Raw genomic sequence first — 27,818 nt, 5'->3', positions numbered from 1 at the left:
CTGAAAAAAACATTCTTTGCAATAGTTACTACAACAGGTATGAAATGAGCTAGAAGTGTATCAACAGCAATGGCAGGGAATAGACTTGCCAGAGCAAATGGTTGGTGCTTCGCTATACCTGTGGGAACAGAAGAGTAATGGAACAGAGATTCCTGGAAATATTAAGACTTAGAACTTGCAAAAGCGTATGCATATCCATAACCTACACTGTCTTTTGTAGGTACAATTTAGTTGTACAGGAAAGGATGATTCAGAAGGGACAACCCCCTAAAAAGACTGTACACAGTATCAACAATTAAAAATGTTATGCTTACAGTTACAAAAAAAACACAATGCTTCCTATAAATGTATACGTGGATTATTTATTTAGGTACTTTAGCAAACTTGCATGCAATGATGGAAAATGTTAGTCAAAAGAACAGCAATAAATTAAATAGAAATGGGAAAAAAAGAATAAAAACCTGTTGTGCGGAAGATGGGCTGACAGTGGTCTCAGCAGGGACGGGCGGGACAGGGATCACAGGGACAATGGGAGAAGAGGGAGGAACAGCTTCTGTTGGCTAAAAATCATCAATGGAAAAATGTCAAGAAAATAATACAAACAAGGAAAATGAATTACATGAAAAATTTTGCATAAATCAAAACAAAATGTAATTCAGCCATTTTTGATCCAGCGCATTTTTCAACTGAATTGAGAGGTTAAAAACAACTAATAATTGAAGGTGATACCCTTAAAACAAGTACAGGAACCTGCTATCGTACATTAGCTACTCAAGTGTGGAAGATTCCCTCTGCAGTCACCCTGAAGAGCAGCGAGTACCAGAGGCTTACTGGCCTCACCTTGCACGCTCGCGCACAACATGCTTAAGGTATGAGCCAAAAGCCCACTGAAGTCAATGGGCTCACGGGCAGCTGAAGCGCTGCCATGCAGCGTGCAGAAGGAAGGGAGCCGGCTGCCAGACTGGACAGCTACTGTGTCTCCAGCTAACGTCACAATTGGAGCAGGCGAGTTTCACGCTCAGGGAACACACCAGGGTGCTCGACCCCCCGCCCCGGGGCCACATCCAGCCCCTGACATCGTGCCATCCAGCCTGCGGGCTGGCAGCAAGGGAGTTGTGGCACTGATCCCCTGCTGTCACTTTTCCAGACCAGTGGGGATCCCTGCAAGACAGACAGCATGGCCCTGGGCATGGGGCCCGATTCCAGCACCTGGGGCTGGGCAGGGAAAGCAGGGAGCCCCACGGCCCAATCCTGGCATGTGGGGACCAGGATCCTGGTGCGCAAGGCAGGATCTGGCCCGCAGACCTGCCCTATGCCATTCGTTTGGCCCCAAGGGGCTAAAAGTCTGAGCAGGGCTGGTAGGGATAGATGGTACCAATACGAACTGGATCAAGGCACAGGCTGCTACGTGAGCTCTGACGTCTGCGTGATGCTGCAGCAACACAGGCGCAGCGAAAGGGCTGCAGCTTCCACCCTGGTCCACCCCGGGGTGACGTGCGGGCAGTTTAGGTGGCCCGTGTTGCTCCTGGGTCCGGCAGCAGTCGCAGTCCAGTGCAAAGGCTGCCGCAGCAGCCGCCTGAGCAGCAGCTCCCCCTCCCCGCCTGGAGCAGCTGAAACGGCCGATCCCCTGTTCCTCCGACCCCTGTCAGTCACACAGGCACAACTGCCCGGGGCAGTGTCATCCCACCTGTGTCAAGGGGCTGGGCTGGGTTTGCCAGACGAAAGCAGAAGGCTCAGCACACTTTTGTACCACTGAAAAGGGAGTCGTGCCTGGGGGCTGCATCAGCCTCACTAATGTGGCGCAGGCACCAAGTCACGCGGCTCCGAGAAACGCACAAGCCACAGGACATGGGAAGGTGCAGGCTCTGGGCTAAAATTTTGTGGAGTTAATATTTAAAGCTGTATATTTTAAAACATTTTCTCACCAACAAGCAGTCACTACAGTCACAAACAATTACAGGCAGCATCCATTAAAACTACTGACCTGCATCTGAGCAGACCCAAATTCTTATGATGTAATTGTACCTGAAAACATTTTGGGGATAGTCCAGCACACGGACAATAACTTGGGGTTTAACAATGAAGAACTAGAAAAATATCTGTAAACTATTTTTAAAAATCCTTTAGAAAGCAAAAGCAGAACACATCAAAATTACCAAGGTCTTTTAAGAATATTTCTCAGTTTTTGTAATTATGAATTTTTTTTTTATTACAAACCAAGATCAGAAGAAGAAATGCTAAGACTCAGTCACTGGTGACACGCTCTTACTTGCTTTAAGCACATGGCATTATATACTGTTGCTCTGCACAGTCACTTCACTCAGAATGAGCACTACTGAAAACCCAGGACGATTATTGGAAAGAATATATAAAACAAACGAGTACTTAATATCTTAAGGGACTGTCTCCAAATTGTTCTATAAAAGGCTGTATGTCCCTACAGCTGTAAACGTGAGGTATTACCATTTCTTAAAAGTTGCATTTTAGCCATGAAACTACATTAGCCTGAACGTTACAGGCACGGAAGTGTTTCCCAAGCGGTTTACAAACAGTGCATTCAAACTCAAAGGGCTGGGTGATCTTTCTAACATGTAGCACCTCTGCAACAGCAGCAGACAGCTAACGGGTCTGGGGAGCTGCACCGCTGCCGCGTGCACGGTGCTGGTGGCCTCTTCGGTCAACTTCGCTCCATTCAAAACTGAGTGAAGCTGCAGGGATGTGCAGAGACAAGCCTTTAACTACAGTTTATGCCAACTTCATATTATAACCAAAGAATATGTTAAGCTACGAAGTCAAGCACTCAAATTGGAAAACTCCATAATTAAAGCTCTGGTTCATTTTTTCTCAACAGGTCTGTGTACACCTATGCATTATTTCCCATATTTTTGAAAAAGGAAGCCAAAAACTCTTCACGTGGGATCAAACTGACTCCACGTGAGTTATCGAGGGATAGACAGCCCGACTTAAACAACGAGTACTCGCAACAGCCTGCCGCCACCTGCCCGGCACAACCAGTCTGCATCTCCCACCCCCATCCCAGCAACCAACACACCTTTCCTGCTCCTGCACTTCTTTCCCCACCCTTGCCACCCATTTGGCCTCTCTGGATTTCTTCGTCCAGTGCCTGCAAAAGTTTCTTTGCACAGCCAGCCCCAGTCCCCTGCTGGCTCCTTCCCCGAGCCCCAGTCCTCCCCCCCACCCCCTCCCCAGGATCCTTGTCCCTGTCCCTGTCCCCTACCACCTCAATCCTGATCTCATTCTCCTTGCGCAGCCGGTTCAGTCCCATCCTCCTTCAACTCCTCATTTCAATCCATCTTCCACATCTTCCAGCCTCCATGGATTCCCAGTCACCCCCTTCTGTCCAGGCTTATCTCATCAAATCAGTCCCATTCTCCCCCGACTCCTTGTCCGCTCTGTCTTCCTACATCACCCACACCCCGGTCTCTGGCCTGCACTTCCAGACATCTCCTGGTCTTCCCCACGGGCCCTTCTGAGACTCCCACTCACCTGCCTGACACACCCCTCAACCCCACAATATTTGCTCAGTCCTTGGTAGCACTGTAAAGAGTTTGCAGGGTGCGTATGGAAGGGCAAAATCATCATCTAAAGAAAACTTCAGAGAATATAATACAATGGTCTGTGTTGTCATGCCTACCGGCAGAGAGGAAAGGAAGTAAAACCCAGGCAGGTCTTACAGATATACCACCAAGCCTACGTTCCTTTTACAAGCAGCAGCCCAATGCAATTCATACGTTACACAGAGCCATCAACAGATCTGAAATGAATAATGCATTAGAAACTGCAGTGTTCTGGTTTCAGTCATAAGCAAGGTAAGTTTAATCTGTGTATGTATTAAAGGTTTTTTTAAAAAGTTCACTTCTGTAATTACAAATTGGGAAGTGGAGCTTATTCTTTGATGCAGCTACTTCAAATGTTTTAGCTACATTATGACAGCAAATGTTATTTTTATTGACAGGCTTTAGGTAATCTCAGTTCAGGCTACGCAAAACTGAAAAAATCTGATGCCTGAATTGTTTCTCCAAACACATCACGATTTTGGCCTTTGAGAGACGCTGAATTTCAGCATGAAATATAAAAAATTGCCACAGCAGCATTGCAGGGGCCAAAAGCACTAACTAGAGGTCACAGAATGGCTGTGAGCTGCCCATGCGATGCACCTGTGACACGGGTAAGGGTGACCCCTAGGGTGCCTCAGGCACGGGGAAGTGTTAATGCCATTGCTCTAGTCCACGGCGAGCCTTCATTTAAAACAGTGCTTTTCAACCTGCGGTCCGCAGACCCTGGGGGGTCCAGACTATGTCTAAGTGGTCCACAAGAAAGGACTATGATTAATCAAAAATAGGTGAATACCCACACACACAATTCAAAGGGGTTTGCACCTCCATTCAAAAATTTTTTTAGGGGTCCACAAAAGAAAAAAGGTTGAAAACCACTGCTCTAAAATGCTGTATACAGCTACGGTCATTTGTATTTGAGACAGAGGAACTAAAACTGGAACCAGCGCAGGAAAGGGCTACAAGCATGATCAGGGGAATGAAAAGGCTGAAATCAAGAGCCTGGCTTGTTTAGCCCAGCAAAGCAGGGGCCTGGGAGGAGAGGTGATTCCTACCACAAAGAAGGTAAACTGTGGAGAGAAGAGCTCTTGAAGCCTGAAGGCCAATACTGGTACAGGAACAAATAGCTATGAACTGAGGCTGGATGTTAAAAGGTTTCTAACCAGCAGCACCGCGAGAGTCGGGTCATGCTTCCAACGGGCGCACAAACACCCGGCATTTGTCCAAGGTCGGGGCTGGCAGGATGCCCCTGCTAGTCCTGCACGACTATGCTCCCCGGAGAGCTCCCAATAAAAGCAGCATTATAAAAAGCTGTTACAGATTTTAAATGATTGAAGATTCTAAATACTAAAACCTGTTCTGAAAATAATTCTCATTAATGACTTGTATGAGCATTACGATGAACAAACAAATACTTCAGGTAAAAATCACAGGAACAGCTTTATCTAAAAATGAACCATTGGAAAAAAAATATTACATATGATATGCTTTCTATATCAGCTATTTGATTTGGAAATAATGACTACATTCACTGTTGAGCTCAACGTAATGAGAATCTAGAAGTCCTCCGATAAAAAAATAAGAATTTAGCACAATAATAAGGAAACCATCATCCTTTTCCTATACCAACCACGATCTAGAGCTTTCCTACGTTTGTCTGTAAGTAAAGTAGCAGCTGAACTAAAGACTAACCCCCCCCCCAAGTCAGAAGAGCACAATAATGTATCCCCAAACATACAGCTCAGAGCCAGGCAGACTACAGCACTCCTACTGCACAAGTGAGAAGTGAAGTCGTCACCGTCTTTCCTCCACCTCCAGACAGCTCTCTGCAGACAGCGAAGTGCGATTACGAGACCAGTGGCGCAGAACTCGAGGGAGAAATTATCAGCTGAAGAATTCCCTAACAGCACAAAACTTTGAACTTTAAATACTTTTTCTTCAATGTCTCAAGATGAAATTCAGGTGACACCTTCAGTAACAGGAAGCGGGTAAGAAACACTGAGGATAAACTGCACAAGAATAAACAGACTAGCACTTGACAATTTGCACTGAACCCTTTTTACCCATTCTGTAACCTTATTTCTCTTCCGGAAGACCTACTCAGTTACAAAAATGAATATACTTTTTTCATATAAGAGTGTCTAGCATTTGGAAATACATACCTTTTCATAGGAAGAGCTAGACCACGAGCTATCAGACCACCAGCCACTACCAGCTTTCACTTTGGCTGTGCTTTTTGTAGGACTCTTTTTTACACTATCTCGCAGATTTGTGAACTTCCCTCTGTGTTTTGCCGACGTGGGCAACGCTGTGGGACTACAAGACGCGTGAACCCTGGCTGCTTGTCCCTGGTGCAGAGCATGTTGCGGCCGAGCACGAAGACTGCGAGGCGTTTCCATCTTGGCACTTGTAGAATCAGCCCGCCTGGCTTTTACCATGTCGCCGCCATCCGCAGCACAACATTTGTGGCTGTGACACTGAGTGGTCATCAAATAAGCAATCCAAACAACCCTTTTTGGAAAAGCAAGTTTTTTGTTTTTAATGGATGTAGGTTTATTGCAGAAGAGTGTCACGATATTTTTTTCATTTTCTGGGTGGCGCACAGAGCAAAACAAAGAACAAAATGCTGTTTTAGCCAGAAATGCACATGCGTACTATCTTGCCCTATATTTAAAGGGCACCACTGAGCATTACATATGACAGTCCCTTTGCTAAAATAATCAATGCTGTGCACAGATTATTGAGTAGATGGCTGAAGTTGGATGACATTTCCAAAGGTCTATGAAAGGTTGAAAAATACCCTTACTAGGACAAGTTCGCCTGCCCGAAACTTCTACCACACGTGAAATTCTCACCAAGGTTTGCAAATGAACAACACAATGTACAAAACTATTTACAGAACAGCAGACAATGACTTCAGTATTATCTGAATTTTACTGGCATTTCAACACCCTGCATATCACACTAGTGTGAGAAAAAAAGTGGTTTTTTCCAAATTAATCCTGATCTTTCTCCTCTCACACTTTACTAAAGGTCTGAAATTTAGTGGATGTCATAGGAAAGCAAGCCTGGAAGGGACCTCACAAGGCCATCTAGTTCAGTCCTCTGCTCCAGGCAGGATCATCCCTGACTAAACCAGCCCTGCTGAGTGTCTGTCCAACCTGCCCATGAAAACTTCCAGGGATGGAGATTGCAGCTTCTCCCGGTGCCTGTTCCAGTGCTTGACCACCCTCCGAGTCAGAAAGTCCTCCTCATCTCCAACCTAAATTTCCTCTCCTGCAGCTTGTGGCCATCGCTCCTAGTCCTGTCCCCTACCGCCACAGAGAAAGACCCATCTCCATCCTCTCTGTAATTGCCCTTACGGTATTTAAAGACTGTCATTAAACCCTGCTCAATCTTCTCCTCTCCAGCCTAAATAATTCTCATTTTTTCAGACTTTCCTCGTAAGTCATGTCTCCCAGGCTGTTAATAAATTTTCGCTGCCCTATGCTGGACTCGTTCCAATCTGCCCACATCCTTCTTGAAGTGCGGGGCCGGACTCCTGGGGAGGCCTGCCAGTGCTGAACGAGGAGAAGAGTCACTTCTTTCATTTGCAAGTGACACTCCTGTATGTGCAACCCAGGATGCTGTGGGCTTTTTTGCAACAAGAGCACGCTGTTGGCTCATAATCAGGTTATGGTCTACAGCCACCCCCGGTCCTTCTCTGTAACACTGCAGCCTGGTCCCACCCTGCCCAGTCTGGATTTGTGTGTGCAGTTTTCGGTCTTAACTGCAGGACTCTGCATTTATTCTTGTTGAATCTCATCTCACTGATTGTGGACCGTCGCTCCAATCTATCCAGGTCATTCTGGTTCCTAGCCCTGCCCTCCAGAGCCTTTGCAACTCCACCCAACTTGGTGTTATCCACCAGTTTGCTAAGTGTGCATTCAACCTCATTGTCCAAAGCATTAATTTTATATTACAATATCAAATAATACCAGACTCAGGGTGTCTCACTGGGGAACGCCACATGACACCTATTCCCAACTAGAAATTGAGCCTTTGCTGACTATTCACTGAGCATCATCTACCTTACAGTACTTCTGCCTAATCTGTATTTCCTTAAGTTTACTCTCATCTCTCACTTTTAGTAACCACAGGAATTCAGTTGCAATAGTGGCATGTTTTTAGATAGGGCAATTTTACATCAGCGTAGCGTCTCTTTAAATCACTCATAAAAACCAAGGGCATCTGCTAATGAATTGTAATTTATGTTGATGGCAGTTATGGTTGGTTTTTTTCTGTGTTTTGGCAAATGTGGAAGCTTATTTCTCATCTGAAAACATTAAAAAGTTGTGACTGCATTTTGTGGTGTTAGGCACTTTACTACATGAATTGAAAATAGTGAAGCCCCTCCAAGCACTGAATGATTTTAGAAACAGTGAGATGTAGATAGATGGCTTGGATACTTAAGGATGAATAGGAACGGACAGCTAGTCCTGTAATCAGCATGAAGCTGCCATGTTTCATCTTTTAGGGAAAAGCATTGTAAGCTCTGTACAATACCACTAATGCAAAACTGAGACAGAGGAAAAAAGATATTTTCATTCTGAAACACTACAGGGTTAGACAAAGTTATGGCTTGTGTAAGGGTCCAAGCTTGCAAGCCCTCTACAGAGAGTTTTGCTCATTAATACAGAGGTGGTTAGCCTTGTTAGTCTGAAATCAGGCAGAAGGCAGGGCAGGCTAGCACCTTAAAAACTAACTGGTTCAGAGAGGCATGAACTTCCGTACGCAATGACCTGCTTCATCACATGCTAATACGCTGCTGTCCCTGGAAGTTCATAGCTCTGAATCAGTTGGTCTCTTATACACCACCCTGTCGACCTTCTGCTCTTGCTTACTAATTAAAGCAACCTGATTTTTCAATGGAAAACCACAGGAATATAATGACTTCATGCTCAACTGCATCCAGGATTACAGCAATCTAATGTTGCATATGAATAGACAGCAAAACAGCATCCACACAAAACACCACTGCTCAGATTTATTCTTTTATATTACCAACTTGTGATCACTCGAACTTTGACTGGGCAATTTGTAACTCTTTAAAACCAGATCTGGTTCTGAAAGGCCTTTAAATTTCACTTTCTGTAACAAATTTCCATTATTAAAAAAAAAAAAAAAAAAGACTAGGTATTTGTTCCCTCCCCCCTTCCTCCTTCTGGTTTCATCAAACACTAATCCCAATTTTTATCATCATCAATGAATTTGATAAAGAAAACCCAAACCCTATTATTTTCTCTCTGATGCAAGGAAATGAAATACATGTCAAACGGAGCAAAATGCAGTGTGACAGAAGAACTATTCTGCTTCAGTAACTGCCAAAACAAGCAGGGGAACAGAGAGCTGATATGATTTCTTCTCTACATATGTAATTCAATCTAAGCACTATTGAATTATTTCATTGAAATATTGATATATTTCATTATTTTGTCTTTTCCATGACCTATACGCCAGGATGCCAGTGGATGTTAGCTATTTCACTGACTAGCTTTAAGAACCTGAAACTCATTTCCCTCTGAGCCCAAAGGAAATGCCCAATCTGAACAACCCCTGGCACAGGGAGGTCTGCAGCAATTACTGACCACAGCTTTCTCCAGGCGCACATGGCCCACCTGTCCTACAGCTGTTGTCCCCTGCTGTGCCCCTCACCCCCCCACCTGTCCTACAGCTGTTGTCCCATGCTCTGCCCCTCACCCCCCACCTGTCCTACACCTGCTGTCCCGTGCTGTGCCCCTCACCCCCCACCTGTCCTACAGCTGTTGTCCCGTGCTGTGCCCCTCACCCCCCCACCTGTCCTACAGCTGTTGTCCCATGCTCTGCCCCTCACCCCCCACCTGTCCTACACCTGCTGTCCCGTGCTGTGCCCCTCACCCCCCACCTGTCCTACAGCTGTTGTCCCGTGCTGTGCCCCTCACCCCCCCACCTGTCCTACAGCTGTTGTCCCATGCTCTGCCCCTCACCCCCCACCTGTCCTACACCTGCTGTCCCGTGCTGTGCCCCTCACCCCCCACCTGTCCTACAGCTGCTGTCCCGTGCTCTGCCGCTCACCCCCCACCTGTCCTACAGCTGCTTTCCCGTGCTGTGCCCCTCCCCCCACCTGTCCTACAGCTGCTGTCCCGTGCTGTGCCTCTCACATCCCCATGTGAGGGGATGAGGAGACCCCGGATAAGAGGTTTAGTTCGGAGCACTCACTGCGGTGTTGTCTCCACCCTGTGGCCTCCATTCAAGATGTGAAGAGATGATCGAGGAATGAGACAGTATTCTTTGTGCCAACAACACATTTGCCAGGTCATCGCGAGTCCTTGCAGACAGGAATCCGATCTGATACTCTCATGATGATACTCTCAGGCCAGATGAGGGGTGGGGGCTGGTCTCCCTAGGATGGACCAGGCCCCACATCACCCTTGCGTGCCAGGATTGGGCCCTGCACTACCCTAAACGCAGGGTCAAGCTACCTGACCCACAGGGTTTCCCCATGGGTCCAGATGCTGGACAGCAGACTAGCAGTACCACTGGTCCCACTGCCAACTTTTTGGACCCATGAGGAGACCCTTGGGCTGGATGACATGGCACCAGGGGCTGAAAGTGGCTTGAGGGCTGGGGGTGAGCACCGCTGGCACAGATTATAGGGAGTATACAAGAGGATTGGAAGTGTTTGCTCCTGACACCTCGACAGAAAGAGAGCACCCCTTCCACGGGTGCACACACAGCTTCCTCTTCTCTTTTCACCCGTGCAGACTCAGGAACAAAGACTAGGAGGGGAATCATTTTCTTAAAGCTGTTCCACAAACCAGCAAGACAGGAGGTAGCCAGTTCTTCAAACACAGAAATTTTACAATTAGTAAATCAAGGCTGCCAACTGAACTGAACCAACACTTTAACTGAATGTCACAGGGTACCCCCCCGCACATTTTTTTTGGATCCCCTCGTCTACGGGCAGTCTGCCCTGCTCTCGTCTGCCACGCCTTGATATTGATAGATATATGTAATGTGCAGCGTAACCATGTTTCCAGCTCCAAAAAAGAGGACACCAGTCATGTACACACATGGGGGGGGTATATAATTGTGGGGGGCAGTGATATGCCTATGCCCTGGCTCTGGCCCTGTCCATTCCATTGCCCCTCACCCCCAAGCCACAGCCCCCTCAGCCCTGCTGCTCCCCCTCACTAATGACCTGGAGACTGCTGGCCCTGCCAGTGCCCCTCACTCTTGACCCGCAGCCCCATGCCCTGCATTCCCAAACCAAAGTGCCCTGCCCCCCCTCCCCCCCATTTCCTCACTTCCAAGCCACAGCCCCCTGCTCCCTCCATCTCCCGGCTGCCCTGCCCCTGCAACCTTTTCCCCTCCACAGTGGGCTGCTGCGTACATCCCAGCACCCTTCACAAATTGCAGTCCTACACCCTGGGGTGAGAGACTGGGGCACCTGGACCTCTTCAGCCTCCACAAGAGAAGGTTGAGAGGCGACCTTGTGGCTGCCTATAAGTTCATCACGGGGGCACAGAAGGGAATTGGTGAGGTTTTATTCACCAAGGCGCCCCCGGGGGTTACAAGAAACAATGGCCACAAGCTAGCAGAGAGCAGATTTAGACTGGACATTAGGAAGAACTTCTTCACAGTTCGAGTGGCCAAGGTCTGGAACGGGCTCCCAAGGGAGGTGGTGCTCTCCCCTACCCTGGGGGTCTTCAAGAGGAGGTTGGATATGCATCTAGCTGGGGTCATCTGAACCCAGCACTCTTTCCTGCTTATGCAGGGGGTCGGACTCGATGATCTATTGAGGTCCCTTCCGACCCTAGCATCTATGAATCTATGAAAACCCCATGGGGATCAGATGCTGCTGCAAAAAGAATAGATAGAAAAAAAGCAGGTACCAGGACCCTGGGGAGGACATGCCAGGCAGCCACATTTTCCTGAAGGCCCCCCACTCCCCAGCCCTACTGCAGCCCTGGCACCTGGGCAGCTTCTCCCATACTAGCAGGCATCCATCCCCCACCACACAGCTGAGCTGACCAAATTCCCAGACATCTGATCACGTTTAAAATACCTCCCGGACAGAGGTCAGAGACTCCAAGAAGTGCTCCCCGCAAGCTTCGCCCCTCCACAGGGTTACTCACAGGGCAGTGGGAGCTGAGGTTTTCCGGCACCCCATCCTTACCTATCCTTGGAGTGGCCCATGCAAAGCATTTCATGGAAGTGGTCCCACCACAGGCAGCCCCACCACACTAACCAGCCTCAGTAGGGTGCAGTTTCAGGTCTTACCCAGGACCAGTCTTCAGGCCTTCCTGATCATGCTCATGCCTCTCTGGACTCCCCTTTGGATGTCCTATGCCCCTCCAGGGTTACTAACCACCAGGCCCCCTGGCCCTGGCTCCATCTCGACTCTAAGTCCCCCCTTTCTGGCCCCAGCTCACTCTTGGCCCCTTCATCCCTCCTCAGATGGCCTAGCACCAGCTATCATCATCCTGGGCTGCACACCCCTTAGCCCCTTCCTTTTGGCTGTGGCCAAACAAAGACCTCTGGCCTCTCCCATGCCCTGGCCCCAGGTCAGGCCAGTTGAGACTCCAGGCTCTCCTGGTTCTGGCAGTCTCTGCCATGGCCTATTTCACCCTTTTGGCCCCTCCTGGGCCTTGGCCCCGCACAGGCCAGTTGAGATTCTAAGGGTCAGCCCTCCAGCTGCCAGCCCTCGCACCTCTGTCGGTTTGCTCTCTCGAGCCCCTCCATAGATTGCTTTTTCCCTCTGGGCTCACCCTGAACCCTCCATGGGTCTTCCTGCACAGCCCCTCCTTTTCTGCGCTTATCCAGGCCCCTCAGAAGGCCCCAGTACTCTGCCCCACTCACTGGGTTCACCCCGACCCTCCACCAGGCCTCTCAAACACTTGGCCCCACTCTGGGCTGCCTGGCTCCTCACTAGGCTCACCAACTCAGCCCTTCTCCCAACGCTTTGCCTGGCCTTTCCCTAGGCCCCTGTATACATAGCACCTCTCTCTGGGTTGGCCTAGCCTCTCACTAGGCCCAGGCACTCAGCCCCTTCTCAGGGCTCTGGGCCCTCACACCGGGTCCCCAGGAACCTCCTCCATCCCCTTGGTTCCTACCCAAATGTTCAGGTGTAGCAGATGATTCTCCTCACTTGCATTCAGAAGCAGCAGCCTTTTTCCTGCTGGGCGATGCTCCTCCACCAGCTCCCCAGATGTTACTGCCAGCCCTGCTCTCAGGGCCTGGACTTATACCCTGTCTAACCTAGCCCTCCCCGCCAACCAGGGCACTCCCTTGATTAGGTCTAGCCTCACCTGATGACCCCCCTGGGTCAGCTGCCTCTACAGTTATCCCTGACCCCACCTGCCAGTGGCTCCGCAGGCTGCCTGACCTCTTCCAGTGGCAGCACATCAAGTGCCCTGCCACACTCAATGCATTGTGGCCTGTTTCTCTCAGCTATAGTAAAGATTAGAGAATGTCCTGGACCTGAGCCTTGAACAGAGAGGAGAACAAGTAGCTAAGTTGGAAAGCTGGGCTGGAGCTAACAGGATGAAGTTTAATGCGGCCAAATGCAAGGTGCTGCACCTTGGGAAGAACAGTCATAAGTACCAATACAAAATGGGAAATAGTTGGCTGGTTGGTGGCTCTATAGAGGAGGATCTGGGTGTCTTGATACGTCACAGCCTCAGTAAGAATCTGCAGTGCGCTGTAGCTACACTAAAGGCAAACACAGTTTTGGATGCATCAACAGAAGCACTAGATGCAGGACATGGCAGGGAAGAGTGACTCTACCTACTGTTACTCAGGCCTTATCTAGAGCACTCTGTATAGTTCTGGGCTCCACACTGTAGAAAGGACATGGAGAAGTTAGAGAGGGTCCAGAGGCAGAAGACAAAAATGAATGATTTGCTTTCCAAGCCCTTGATCAAGGAAAGGTTGAAGGAGCTGGGCACGTTCAGCTTGTGGGAAAGGCATTTAAGAGGGGACATGACAGCAGTCTTCAAATACTTAAAGGGCTCCCACAAAGCAAACCGTGAATAACTTTTCTCTCTATCTGCAGAAAGCAGGAAATGGACCACTGGATTGGAGTTGCCACTGGAGTTGCAAAGCAGGTTTAGATTGGAGATCAGGAAAACACTTCTTCACTGTTACAACTGTGAGGCAACGGCACAGACAGCCTAGGAGAGCTGCGGGCTCTCCATCACTGGAGGTGTCAAGAAGAGGCTGGATAGGCAGTGGCTGGGGATGATCTAGGTCAGTGGCTTTCAACCTTTTTTCATTTGCGGACCCCTCTGGAAATTTCGAATGGAGGTGCAGACCCCTCTGAATTGTAAGTGTGGGTATTCCCATACTCTTGACTGATCATAGTCATCTTTTGTGGACTCCTTAGACCTCCAGGGGCCTGTGTACCTTGGGTTGAAAACCACTGATCTGGGTGCAGCTGTGCCCATGAGTATTTCCCATGTTTTCAGGCTTTGCTGGTTGCTGCATGGGGCTTGGAGGGAACTCCCCCATGCCCCGCTTCCCCACTCCTTCCCTGGCTACAGGCATGGGTTTGTTAGCCTCTCTGGGAGGCACGGGGTATTGGTTACAGACAAGGCTAGGGATTTTGACTGGGCCATGCCAATGCATCTGTTGGGACCTAGCAAGCTGGAGGTTCCTGCCTAGAGGATCTTGCCCCTCTGGTTCAGAGTCAGACCAATGCCATACTTGGGATCAGGAAGGAGTTTTATCCCACAGTCAGTCTGGTATAGATTGTGGGGGCTTTTGCCTTCCTCTGTAGCAGGGGTGTGCGGCTTTCTTCCTGAGATCTCTCAAGTGAATATTAACGCTCTTTTGTAGAAGCAGGACGTGGGCTGCCACGATGCCCCTGCCTGGCCTGTGCCAGGCTAGGGTGTTAAGTCTAATGCTCTGTCAGGGTTGACTCTAGTTTTGCTAAGCTTAGTCTGAGATGGTCTGGACAGGGATGATCCTGCCTTAGGCAGGGGGCTGGACTAGATGACCTCCGGATGTCCTTTCCAGTCCTACTTATGTATGTTTCTATGATTCCACGTTTGAGGGAAAAACAGATTTATGGGCAGCAAGTCTAGGAATGTGAGTTCAGTGAAAGCAGCAGTCACCATAGCAATGAGTTTCGGAGTAGCCAGGATGGTACACAAAAAGGAAACGAGTATGAGTATATAAATAGAAACCTTCCAAACCTCATCAGGACATCTAAGCAAATCCGACCCTAATAAATCACAACCAAATGCTTTACTCAGAAGGCTGCTCACTGCTAAGGGACAGCACCAAAGGCAGCTGGGTGACAGTCAAGAGAAAACACTCAAAAATTAAAGCAAGATTTTTGTGTTGGGGGGGGGGGAGGGGGGAAGTGGGAAGGAGGGCAGGTTAGATCATCTGATCTAAAATATTTTGAGAAGAACAAAGGTCCTACAGTCTCAGTCCGTGCAAACTAGTATGCAGGGCAAGACTGCCACCTTAACCTATCCTTCCAAGTTACTGATTTTAAATTGGCAGAACTATGCTACAACTGAAAAGAAATGTGGACAAATTCCTGTTGTTTTGTGGATGGTTTCCTGAATTCTTCTAGAAAGCATATCTGGAGTAATTTCTAAGCATTAAGAGAGCTACAGAAAGTGAAAATCACCTACTTCCAAAACTATTACCAAGATGAAATGAATGACCGAGTCCTACAAGACTTTCTAGGTTGCTGGCCAACAGCAAAAAGCAGAGCAAGTATAAAAACCTCAGTGTGACTAAGATGTAATTGTTGCATGTAATGAGATCTGTGCAAAGGATACTGCTTTGTAACTACACATAGCCTGAGGTCAGAAATGACCTCACAAGGTCAGAAGTATAATCCTTGGAGTTAATCTGGATTTTGAGAACTGCAAGAGCAGAGCCCTTATTCTGGCCAGGCATAAATGCTGCCGTTGAAGATAAGATATCCAAAGTGAGAGAGATCTGCATTGAATTTTGGAGGGGGGCAGTACAGCCACTGAAATGACACGCGACTCTGGATTCCCTTTTGTCCAAGTTTTGTTTCTAATGAGAGAGACCAGGCCTTACAGTGGCTCCTACTCCAAGGTTTTACCTGACCTGTTCCTCTTCTCCTCCAGTTCAGCAGCCACCGTCCATGCAGATTTGACTGCGTTTCGGAAGTGCACTTGTGACCAGTGTATACATACACCACATACAGTTCTGTTTCACTATATTCAATTTAATATCAAATTGGTAATTTTCTCACCACTGAATCGCACACAAATCAACAGATAACCTGCAATGCAAATGCGACTCATTTCACTAACTCTCTAGCCTAGATTTTATTTAAAAAAAACCAAACAGATTCCAAGAGATCCCAACATAGTATTTTAGACTATAGCGCGGTGCTTTAATCAGTCACAATGCCTTGTTACATTCACCCATTCAGAAGCTGGGGGGGAAGCATTATTACTGCGGGCATGTCCTAAATTTCTTGAGCCCAAGAGAATTAAGTTCTTCACATGATTACAAAAACAGTCATTTGGAACAGACCTGTGAACTACTGTGCTCTATTGGAAGGGCAAAGAATGAAAAATGTCCAACAAACTGCACACACTTGCCATGCCCCCCCACTGACACCTACACACTGGACAGGCATCAGAAGCAGAAAAACACTATAACCCTTTTTTTTGTGGCTTAAGGCCAAATCAGTTCCGGATTTCAGGTGGACAGAGCTGAGCTCAACCGTTCAAGTCTGCGTGGCTCTACCACCAAGCAAGTCTCCTCCCTCCCAGACCCATCAGTCTGGGACTTCGGATACTTCCCAAATCCACGGCAGGCATCCTATGTGCAGGCCCCGAGCCCAACATCGTTGGAGTTCGGATGGCCCTAGCCACGCTGGCTCCTAAGCCAAAAGGTCAAAGGACCAAGCTGGGGGCACGCACAAACACAGTCCCTGGGCAGTCAAGTTTCCCGCATTTGGGACTCGCAGGCGTCAGCTGGCCGGACTGCAATGGACAGGCCTCACCCTGAGAAAGCCTGTTGATCGTGGTATCTCCCCACTTCTGCACGACCTCCATCTGGCCCCCAACAGGGAGCCCTGTGGCCCAAACAACATGGTGCTGGGGGCCACGTCTGGCCTGTGGGCTGAGCACCCCCGTTCTAACCAATTACTTCATTCAAAGAAATCCTACTTTGGAGCACTGCAGCCCCTTTGGAGCACTTCAAAGGGCATGTGCATCTGTGCAGCTGGCCCTGAGAAGCACTTCAAAGGCATTTGAAATGCTTCAGCTGTGACTTCTGTGCACACCTTTAGGCAGCATGACTGCTTGTTCTCTCATCTGTCAGTCTGCTGGAAAGACCGATCTAACCTGCAGAATCACAGAGAAGTGGGGATGGAAGGGGCCTTGGGAAGCCATCTAGTCCACTCCCAGCCAGAGCCAGGATCACTCTTACTCACATGATGCTATACAAGTCCACTGCCTAACCGATTAGTGACACACACAGACTACACAGCCGACCCCGACACAACCACAAGGCACGGCACCCCAGCGTGCCACAAGTAACGCAGGAGGACGATGGTGCCAACACCCTGCTACTGGGAGGGTTCTTAAAATGTGCGCGAGAGCTCCAAGGAAGAGCGCTTCGCCTAGCTCTGACAAGCAAAGTGCACGAGCCAAGCTCGTGCTATGTGCGCTCTGATGTCTACTCTAAAACTACCTTCCCAAAATATTTAAAAACATAAAAATGCTTAAATTATTCTTCCTACAAATTGCTATTAATAAACTATGAACCGATGTACTCCAGCTTCTCTTGCCTGTTCCAAAGTGTCATCACTCTTTTGGAGTGCAAAAAGATCCACGCAGCTTCATTTTGTGATTTTCACACCCCAAGGATATATGAGGCAACACATTCTTTTTCTGATAAGAACTGGCACAGAGACTGAAGGGAAGTCAATGCAAGTCAAGAGCTTTCTACTTCACAATAAAAGGTTTTAAATGCACGTTATAGCACGTTCTCTGCCATATTAACTACACAAAAATCTCTTTACCAACTGCTGTTTAATAACCTGTGCTCAGCACCATGCGCAACCAGAAAATGAGCTCTGCAAATCTAGTGAATGATCACACACAATAAAGGTTTATGCTTAATCTGCTAATTACACAAAACACAAATGGCAGAAAATCACTGTGGGAGATCTAGGACAGAGGTCTCAATTTGATCGATACAGAGTACGCCTTCATATTGCAGCCATTCCTTTTGTTAACAGAATCCTGCCTCTTGGTGCTGTGACACCCGCATTTTACCACCACCAATCCGAACAGGATTCACACGCGCAATATTTGTCCTCTGACTAGAGCCATGTTACCCTTTGCAGCTGTCTAGCTGCAGCCCTCTGGATACACGCATCCAATAAAAACCTTCACCGTATGACTACTGACTAGAAACCTCAGCTGATTTTATTCATAGAAACGTCACAGAAACACTGGAAGGTGCCTTCAGAGACCTGCTTCCATGGCAACAAGGGGTTATAATATTAATACAATCCCGAAGCGGCTGCCATTGTACAGAATTTGACTGCATTGTCCAATGAGACTCTGATGCTTTACGACATTTTCATAAAATAGGTAACAATTTGCTAATGTCAAACCATCAGTCTGCATTCAGTATTCAGTCACTGCCTTAAAAAACTAACAGTTATGTTTGACTGTACTTTTAACTTCTATTTAATGTTATTTGAAAAGAGTTTTTACTTTGCAACAACCAAGTCCGTCAGAACAAGTGACATGATGCTGTGTTTACTACAGTCCTTGCAAAACAATAGGAATTATTTTTTCTCTCACCCCAAGGAAAGACATATTAGAAAAATTAAAAATACACATGCAATTTAACAAGGGAATACAAGTTAATTTATTTAAATCTATAAGACAATGCAGACATAGTTGCTTTTTAGGATGCAAGGTTTAAGTTATAAACACACTGAATTATTCCAGAGGAAAAGTGGGTAATATTACATTTCTCCACGGACTTTAAAATGCATCTATTTAATTTAAGCTTTTCTCTAAGCTAAGACTGCTGTTGTTCTTGGGTAGATTTTGGATCATTTATTCAATTAATCTTTTGACAGCAGGCTAATTCAGATGATCATTTTTGTGTGCGTTTTCATACAGCTAGGGAAACTAAAATGTGCCATATACCAAGATGCAAATAAAGCCAAAAGCAATGGCACTAAGGAAAACTCGGACAAATTCTATAATGCGCAAACTATGTACTGGGAAGTTAACACCAAGTTGTTTAAAGAAAACTGCTAAATAAGCAAAGAAATTGATTTGTACTTTTTAACAAGATATTTACGACTAAAAGATATAAAATTCCAGGTTTCATAAAAAATGATTTCTCTCAAAAAAAAATCAGCTTTCTATAAATCTGATATTTCTATTTTATATAATTTTGTTATTTATTTTGCTTTTCTTTTTAAAGCCTATTTAAACTAGATTTGATGCATTAAGATTGATAATAAGATTAGATCCTAACATGCTTTGTTTTAATTTCAATTCCTTTTAAAATGTGCTAAATCCATGAGACTTTCTGAAAAAAAATCAGCCGGTAACTCAAAAGTTAAGAGTTTGTCCCCTGATTCTTTCTTTGAGTTTGAGATTCAATCTATGGATCTATGAAACTCAAAGGAAGACTCAGGGGGCACATTCTTAACTTCTGAAGTCAACCTTCAGCAACATGGTGCAAAAGGCTGTGTGCTATATTAAGGCCTTACTTGTACAGGGAACCACACGATAACTAGGGCTCCTGCATGGGCGACTGGTGCTGCCTTAGTCAGGAGGGGCACATGCCCCCCCCCAGCAACCAGTGCACCCGCTACGCGTCGCCACTGGGCATAACCTTACTGAATGCGATGCTATTGTTGTGCCTTTTCTTTGGCCATTTCCAGTTTAGCAGTCAGGCATCAAGTATATCTATTTATGGACCTATTAACATTTTCTTTTTGCTACTCCAGGTTGAATGAGCATCACATAACCATTTTTTAGCAAACCAAAATCGAGGGATAAACCAAGGCCTAAAATTTCTGCTCGCTCTCAGTGAGTTGGAAAGCTTTTCTGGGCAACAGCCATTGAATGTTACAAAACATAAGCATCCATTTTCAAAGCTGTGGGGTTGCAAAGAAAACCTGAAGTTGGAGAGAGAAAGCCAAAGGAGTCCCTGTCTGAGCCTTCAGAGACCCATCTAGCTGTCACTGAAGCTGCTCACTTCTCTTCTCATAGCCTTCTCGCAAAGCCAGAGAGCAGAAACCAGAGCTGGTCACCAGATACAGGGATGCAAAAATAGAAGCGAGGGGGAAAGCAGAAGGACAGAGCCAGTGCCACCACAGCGTCCAGGGCATTCGGGGGACTCAATAAAAGGAAAGCAGAATGCATGTGTCCGTCCGTTACAGCAGCTAGACAGGGTTGAAGGAGAGGGCTTCACTTTTATCAGGAAGTGACTTTTTGCCAACCCCCAAACACTAACAAGACAAGAGCTTGGCAGGAATCCCAGCACTCTGTCCTGTTCCAGCAACCTGGGAGGTTTTTGCAGGGCATGTCAACTTCTCACCTGGAGGATACCCCTGAACAGCGGTATCCATTGCTACTGTTTTTGGCTATGAAAGCCCTCTGCCTAGAGTGAAAACACAGTTTAAAAGGAAAAGCACAAATGTAGGGGAAAAAAAAACCTGGAGGATGAGAAAAGAAAGAAGGAATCAACACTAAATACAGGAAATGTAGTACCCTCTATTATAGATCCATAGATTGTCAGGGGCTGGAAGGGACCTTGCAGATCATCAGGTCCAGCCCCCCTGCACTAGGCAGGAAAAGACAACTGGGGTCAAGTGACTCCACCGAGATGGCTGTCCAGTCTCCTCTTGAAAACCTCCAGGGTAGGCGACTGCACCACCTCTGCAGGGAGTTTATTCCTCAGTCGGGACACCCTGACTGGGAAGGAGCTTTTCCTGATATTAAGCCTGAAGCGGCCTTCCAGGAGTTTGTATCCATTGGTCCTGGTCGTCCCCAGGGGTGCCCTGGTGAACAGCTGTTGACCGAGCCCTCAGATGCACTCCTCTGATATAGCAGTAAGCCGTTATCAAGTCCCCTCTCAGCCTTCTCTTCTGTAGGCTAAAGAGGCCCAGGTCCCTCGGCCTCTCCTCATAAGGCCTGTCTTGCAGGTCACTGATCATACGGGGGGCTCTTCTCTGGACCCGCTCAAGATTTTCCACGTCCTTGTTGAAGTGCGGTGCCCAGAACTGGACGCATTACTCCCGCTGGGGTCTAGTGGGAGGATCACTTCCTTAGTTTTACACGAGATGCATGGCTGATGCATGCCAGCGTGTTGTTTGCCCTGCTGACCACCACATCGCACTGACGGCTCGTGTTCATGTAATGGTCGATCACTACCCCTAGGTTCCTTCTGGCTGTGGTGCAAGTCAAGCCGTCACCTCCAAGCCTGTATGTATGTTGAGGGTTGTGTGCCCCCACATGGAGCACTGCACACTTGAAAGTGTTAAACTTCACCTGGTTCTGGTCCGCCCAGCTCTCCAGCCTGTCCAGGTCCGCCTGTATCTGCAACCTATCCTTCTGGGGTGGCCACCCTGCCCCATAACTTGGTGTCGTCTGTGAACGTGGCCAGCGAGCTTTTCACTCCCCCATCCAAACCATTGATAAAGATGTTGAAAAGCATCAGTCCAAGCACAAACCTCTGAGACACCACTGGCCACTTCTCGCCAGGACGACACAGACCTGTTCGTGAGGGCTCTCTGGGTCCTACCCTGTAGCCAGTTTCCCACCCACTGAACCATCAAGCAGCTAAGCACACAATCTTCCAGTTTTCCCACAAGGATATCGAGGGATACTAGATCAAAAGCCTTTTGAAACTCTAGGTATATGCGTCTACCTCGTTTCCCATGTCCCGGTGGCGAGAGACTTGGTTGTAGAAAGACACGAGATTGCTAAGACAAGACCTACCCGCAACAAAGCCATGCTGGCTGTCGCACAGGATCTTACCTTCCACGAGCGTATCGCACATAGATGTTTTAATGTGTTTTCCCACAATTTTCCCTGGGATGGAGGTTAGGCTGATTGGCCCAGAGTTGCCCGGGTCCTCCCTCTTGCCCTTCTCGAAGATGGGCACAATGTTGGCCCTCTTCCAGTCCGCAGGGATCTCCCTCCCCTGTGCGCCACGAATTCTGAACGAGTTTTGCCAGGGGGTGTGCGATGACCTCAGCCAGCTCCTTCTGCACCCTCGGGTGAAGTCCATCTGGTCCCGCTGACTTATAAATGTCTAGCTTTTCTAGTTGGTTTTGCATGAGCTCAGCATCCGCAGTGGCGATGCTGCCTTCTCTTGCTTGTCTTTCCCCTTGGTCCGGTGAAGTATCGAAGCTAAGTGAGCATTCAGGAGCTCAGTATTTTCCTGACTGTCGGTTACCATCTGTCCCGAGGCATTAAGCAGGGGCCCCACGCTTCCATTAGTTTTCCTTCTACTGCCTAAATACCTTGTCCTCGACTCCTGTGGCTAACTTTAACTCAGCCAAGGAAAGCAGCCTTGGCTTTCCTGATCATTTCCCTAAAAGTGCTGGCCACTAAAGTATAGCCCTCCTTGAGGACCGTCCCTAGCTTCCACTGTGCGCACAACTTTTTTTTTTCTTTTTTAAGAGGCCCACAATGCCCCATTGTAAGGGAAGAAAATAAACAGAGCAAAGCTAGGAAGGAAAAGAAGTCTGAATTAGTGCAAGAGAAATGTTACATTACGTGTAAAAAAAAAAAAAAAAAGGATTAATTGGTAATATTACAAATAATTACCAAATGCAACTACAGTAGCCAAATGTTTCACTCAATTAAACTGCAATAAGCCATAATGCTAGAGTATTTTTCCACACTGGCTAGTTGCCTTAGTCCTGAGCTAGCAGCACTTAAGCAAGGGCAAAACCACATCCATACATTTGTACTTACTGTCCTGAGAAAACTGGACACCAGATGAAAACGTGGGAGAAGGGGCAAGAAGCTGGGGGGGGCAGGGAACGGATTGCATTACTAACGCATCTTCAGGTGACCTCATCCATAACCTATTTCTCACCAATTAGCGCGTCTTTCCCACCGGCCAGGGACCTATGCCTGCCAGGGACTTTGATCACTGCTTGTACTCTATGCTAGTCTTATCGAATCATTCTCTATCTGTTGGCCTTGGAGGCATCTCTAAAACGTGTTGCTTTTCCAGCACATTTGTGCAAGCTATACATGGTGTGCCTAGTTTGTACTCACTGGGACCTCGGTTTGTACTGTGTGATTTGTATATGCATGGATCAGTGGTTGCAATAGTCCGTAGTCCAGTGAGGTCTACGTTTCCCAATTCCACAAAAAGGAGAAAATCCTTTTACTGTACAGACAGTCCGGACACATCTGTGTTCCCAAAGAGAGAGGCCAACACCTGCTCCGCACCCAGGATCAGAAGGGAAAATGACGAGTAAGTTTGATCCACAGCAGCGCTCAGACATTTCTACAGCACCCACCACCACATCCAAGTGCCAAAGCAGCATTTCACCTTGGCTCATCCACGCTTCTGAGTCCGCTGTCCCCGCTATGACAAGAACGACTGTCAAAGGGCAGAGAAGATATTTTGCCACAGAAGGGGGAGCAGTCACTCTAGATGAAGAGTAGCTCTTATGCCAATGCAAGTCTTAAAATAAATAGCATAGTTACCTAAATCCAAGGTGATTTCAAATTTAAAATGACTTCCCTAAATTAGATTCTAGGCATGGAAAATGTATTGTAATTTTCTATGTCTAGAATCTAATTATTGGAGGATCATCTTAATTCATCCCCCAACTGCTGCAGTGCGGAGTCCGATGGCCTGATTCCCACCCTTACTCCTGCAAAGATCCACAAACAAGAGCCAGCTCCTCGCACAAGCACTGCCCATCACCTTGTGAACTGATAGCTGGAGATGGAGTTAATGACAATGGCGCCTTTACACAAAGAGCAGGAGAGTCCTGCCATGAGACATGCTGCTCTGAAACAGAGGCACAGCAGAAGGGGCTCAGCAAGGAGGACATTTTCTTGGTAATTATGCAACAGGGGTAAGTGGCGTACCAAGCTGAGACAGGGATTCGAGCGTTCGCCAAGGCAAAGGGAACCCCACCTTTAAATCATCCATGCATCTGGCAGTAGTTTGTTATTATAAATGCAACGGATAATTTTTCAGCAGCGCCCAAGCAGGTTGCCAGACAGCAGAAATTGAGTCTTTACAGCTGCAACAGTTAAGCTAAAAGGACTTATCTATACACATACACCTGCAAGATGCATATCTGACTGCAGGTTATTATATGACAAACGTTTCAGATTCTGTTTAATACAGTAAATAATAAATATGGTATCAAAAGCTCTAAGGGAAGATTTTGTGACGCCAGCTGAATGCTGACAGCGAGTTATAAGAGACGCGGATGTGCACACATTCCCCAGCGCTCAGCTGTGCAGAACAGAGATGAGAGCAGACAACGCATGCTGGCACGGAGAGGACAGCAGATTCTGGCTGGGTGCTGGGAAATAAATAACACTTCCTGTACTTGCACCCTAGTGCCAACTTGTTACAATCAGCTGGCACTACCTCAGCTGTGTTTCCAATTTAAAATAACCAGGAGTAGAAATGCCAGATAGATAAGCAATGACTTTTATGCCCCATCTTCCATGCAAAAGAAAAAAACATCTTTTTTATACAAAACTATTTGAACCTAGTTTAATGCATCACTAATCACATATTTTGCACTTCTTCTGCGCTTTTACCTCTACCTCCACCTTCTCAAACAGCTTCTGTCACTTCCAATAGCAAAGTTGGGATCCTAACATGGATCACTTTCATGAAGAGTGCAGGCCTGGCCCGGCCAGCATACAGAACCCAGAGTGGGAACAAAAGACCACGAGAAATACCGGTGACAGAAAAATACTGCGGATCAGGAAGGAAGTAGGAGTAGAATTCAAACCCAACCCTAGGAAATCACTGAGAAATTGAGCTGTAGAAACCAACATGTCTCAGCTAAGACTCCTAGCGCCAGTGACATCGGAAACCTATTACATGTCAGGTTAGGTTTTGCTTTTGGTTGGGATCCAGCCTCGTCCCCTTGAAGAGTAAGTACCCTATGCAAAAAAACCCAACCCATAAGCTTTTGAGTAAGAAAGCTTAAAAACAGAACTGGCTGCAGCTGTTGTTTTATATTTGCACCCTGACAGGATGAAAGGCAAGTTAACAACCTTCTTTTAGTTATACACCTGATAGAGTAGAAATTCATATTCTAGAAGTTTCTGCTCTAATAAGGGTCTGTTATATTTAAAATATAAACACAATGGCTGTCTCAGTGACTGTAAAGTGCTAGAGTACACTTATTTCTGATGATGATCTCCATAAACAGAGTAAAACAATAAGAAAATCAAATTACAGAAAACTACAATAAGTAAACTTTGTCAGAAGTGATGTCAAAGGACATGAATTGTAGAGAAATTAAGATTTCAAATACAATGACAACTCTAATTTTGTTTTAGATATTTATTTGCCAGACACTGGGCACATCTATGTGCGTCCCTGACCGCGCAGTTGGCACAAGTTGGCACGCGTGCCCCTGGCTGCGCAGTTTAGCAAGTATTAAATGACCGCGCAGTACTCGCTGGAACCGTGCGGTCCCGGTGGCGCGCGGGTCGTTTTTGACCCTACGGCACAGTAGTGGCAGCATCACAGCGAGCACCCGCCGACACTACGTCGCTGTAGCATTTCGTGTAGACGCGCCCACTTAATATCTTTTCAAGAAAGTCTATATAACACTTCTGTGCTTTTCTGGAAAATGAAAGATGCTGAATATTGGCATCATTTGCCTCTGCAGAACCATTCATATGGCTGTATCCCACTTCAGCATAGTCAGAGATGGTAGGATTTTAGCTTTGTTACAGTTCTTCCTGACTATTTATTTGAAATGTATAACGCTAATCAGAGCATCCTTCCCAGACGCAAAGTGACAAATTAAATCTTCAGTGGTTTGATCACCACCCTCTTAAGGCTCTAAATTTTATCAACAGGTGACTGAATAGTCTACCTTTGTCATCCCAACTACTGATTTGCATTCAAATAGTCCAAATTTAAAATCAGAAAATAACTTTATGATCACTGTTTGATAAACACCATAGGCCAGGGAAATGGATCTGCTAACTCCTGCATCAAGCCCATAACTTCTTGCTAAACTGCAGTATATGTTTAAAAATATAAATCCAATTTTGATTTAATGACTTCAAGCACTAAAATCCAGCCCATACCCCAAGGTAAAGTGCCCCAACAGTTAACTACCCTATTAAAAACTGCACTTTATTTCTAGTCTCAATTACCCAGTTCAGCTCCTAGCCACGGCTATATGTCTTGCCTGCTAGAAAGAGCCTTCTGGTACAGTCTTCTATACCTCAAGTCATGCTTGTGGCCCTTTTCCTAAACCCTCTCCTATTTTTAACACCACTTTTCAAAAGTATGAAAATCAGAACTGCTCCATTAAAGGTTTTATTAATGCTGTACAGTGGTGGCAGTATCATCTTCCTCTGAACCACTTAACCCCCCACTTATTCATCCAATGATTGCACTTACCCTCTTAAGGGCTCCATCACATTTGCCAGCACATGTACTGCCTGTTATTCCAGAGAAGTATTTCTACAACACACTAACACTGAACATGACTTCAATCCAAGGCCATGTGTTTTGGGTGTCAAACAAGCTACTGTCCTTAAAAACGTTTTCAAGGGGATATACAATTCTCTGCAAAGCCGTTCAGGAAGACCTGCAATACAGAGTGTCCAAATAGACTGTAGCGAGTTTTCCTGAGCAGAAACAGATGGTTTCACGGATCTTACATAACTGAAATGACTGAATACATGATGTAAATATTCTGAGGCAACAAAAATGGGTGGAAGAGGCTGCAGGATTCATCCAAACTATTCACATTATACCGTGACTTCTTGAAACCAGGTGGATGTTTGGAATTTCATAGCTCGTTAAGTCTGACTTTGCTCAGGAGACCAAGTGACGAGTGTACACGGCTATTACAAGCGACTAAAATACACTGATGCTGGAGTAGAGTTATACAAGAACACTCGCTACTCAAGATGCTGATTTAAGCATGTCAGACATCTAATTTTGATTACTTGTATTGCAGTTGATGACCTCTAAACAGGGCACGGTAATGCTCCTATTATCACTTCAGAACCCAATTCCCATTATGCATAATGTCTACTTAGATATTTTTAGAATGACATTTTCAATGAGTGTTATCCCAGATAGCTCAGCCAAAGAAAGGAAGTGTCTCTGAATTAATTAATTCATTAAGTCCTACTTAAAATAATATAGCAAGTCTGAGCTGCTGTTGTTGAATGCAGATGTAGTTTTTCTAAGCACAATAGTGTATTTATAGCTTAATGAAAAAATATACGGTGTTGACTCGCTCATAAGAGACACTAGACAGGACACAAGTTACACTTCATTAAAATTTAGTCTTACTACACTTAGGTTTCTTTTTCAATTGATTTCATTTCTAGAAATAATACAAAAACAAAAAATTGTAAAAACATGCTTTTGTGCAATTTTCTACACGTTATTTTCCCAATACGTTAACTGCTGTTTTCATTTAATTTCCAGTGAATGCTGCATTAAGTCCAAGAGTTTAAAACCTTGAAATCAAAGAAAAGTTCATTTTAAGTTGTGAATTATGAATTCATACATCTCCCCCTCCCAAACGGAAGCAATTGCTACAATAAGACCGATGCCACCGTACAAAGATTCGGCACCAAATATTACATGAAACAAACCCTATCATTTAATTAAAAAACAGCTGAACTTAATAGAAAAATAAAGACAATAGATGAGCATTCAGAATCAACTATTAAAATGAATGTCCAAAGTAAAGTTTAAAATATTGCTCCAATTATCTCAGCTGTCATCAGTAATACAAACAGAAAGGCCCAGTCCATTCTTAGTTTAACTGAACGCGTGGGGCAGATGCTACTCTGCCTAAGTGGACTTAGTCACTGTGGCCTGATTTATCCCACCCCACTGAAGTCCTGAGAAGCCATCCATGCACTACTTTGTCATCTTAAAGACCGAGTCTCAAACAGGCAACTGGGGGAGGAGGATCCATCCACCTTTTGCAATAACTGGTTTTCAGGGACTCGAGCAGGGTGCGACAGA

The 27,818-nt window shown here is 46.3% G+C and overlaps 1 protein-coding gene across 14 annotated transcripts in view; it reads right to left on the bottom strand.

Annotated features, from left to right (window-relative positions):
- The window catches only part of DLG1 (discs large MAGUK scaffold protein 1), a 289,256-nt gene that overhangs the window by 123,048 nt on the left and 138,390 nt on the right, over positions 1-27,818 (bottom strand). For 9 of the 14 annotated variants that reach the window (XM_059731283.1, XM_059731285.1, XM_059731287.1 and 6 more), the window contains one exon: positions 462-560. The exons of the other annotated variants lie outside the window; for them this stretch is intronic. In XM_059731283.1, coding sequence (XP_059587266.1) covers positions 462-560 — 99 coding nt within the window. The remainder of the gene's footprint in view (positions 1-461; positions 561-27,818) is intronic. 14 annotated transcript variants of the gene reach the window in all.

This window comes from Alligator mississippiensis, chromosome 7, assembly GCF_030867095.1.
Source record: "Alligator mississippiensis isolate rAllMis1 chromosome 7, rAllMis1, whole genome shotgun sequence".
Classification (NCBI taxonomy): domain Eukaryota; kingdom Metazoa; phylum Chordata; order Crocodylia; family Alligatoridae; genus Alligator; species Alligator mississippiensis.
The sequence above is the reverse complement of the archived record's forward strand: the minus strand, read 5'-3'. Positions and strand labels throughout refer to the sequence as shown.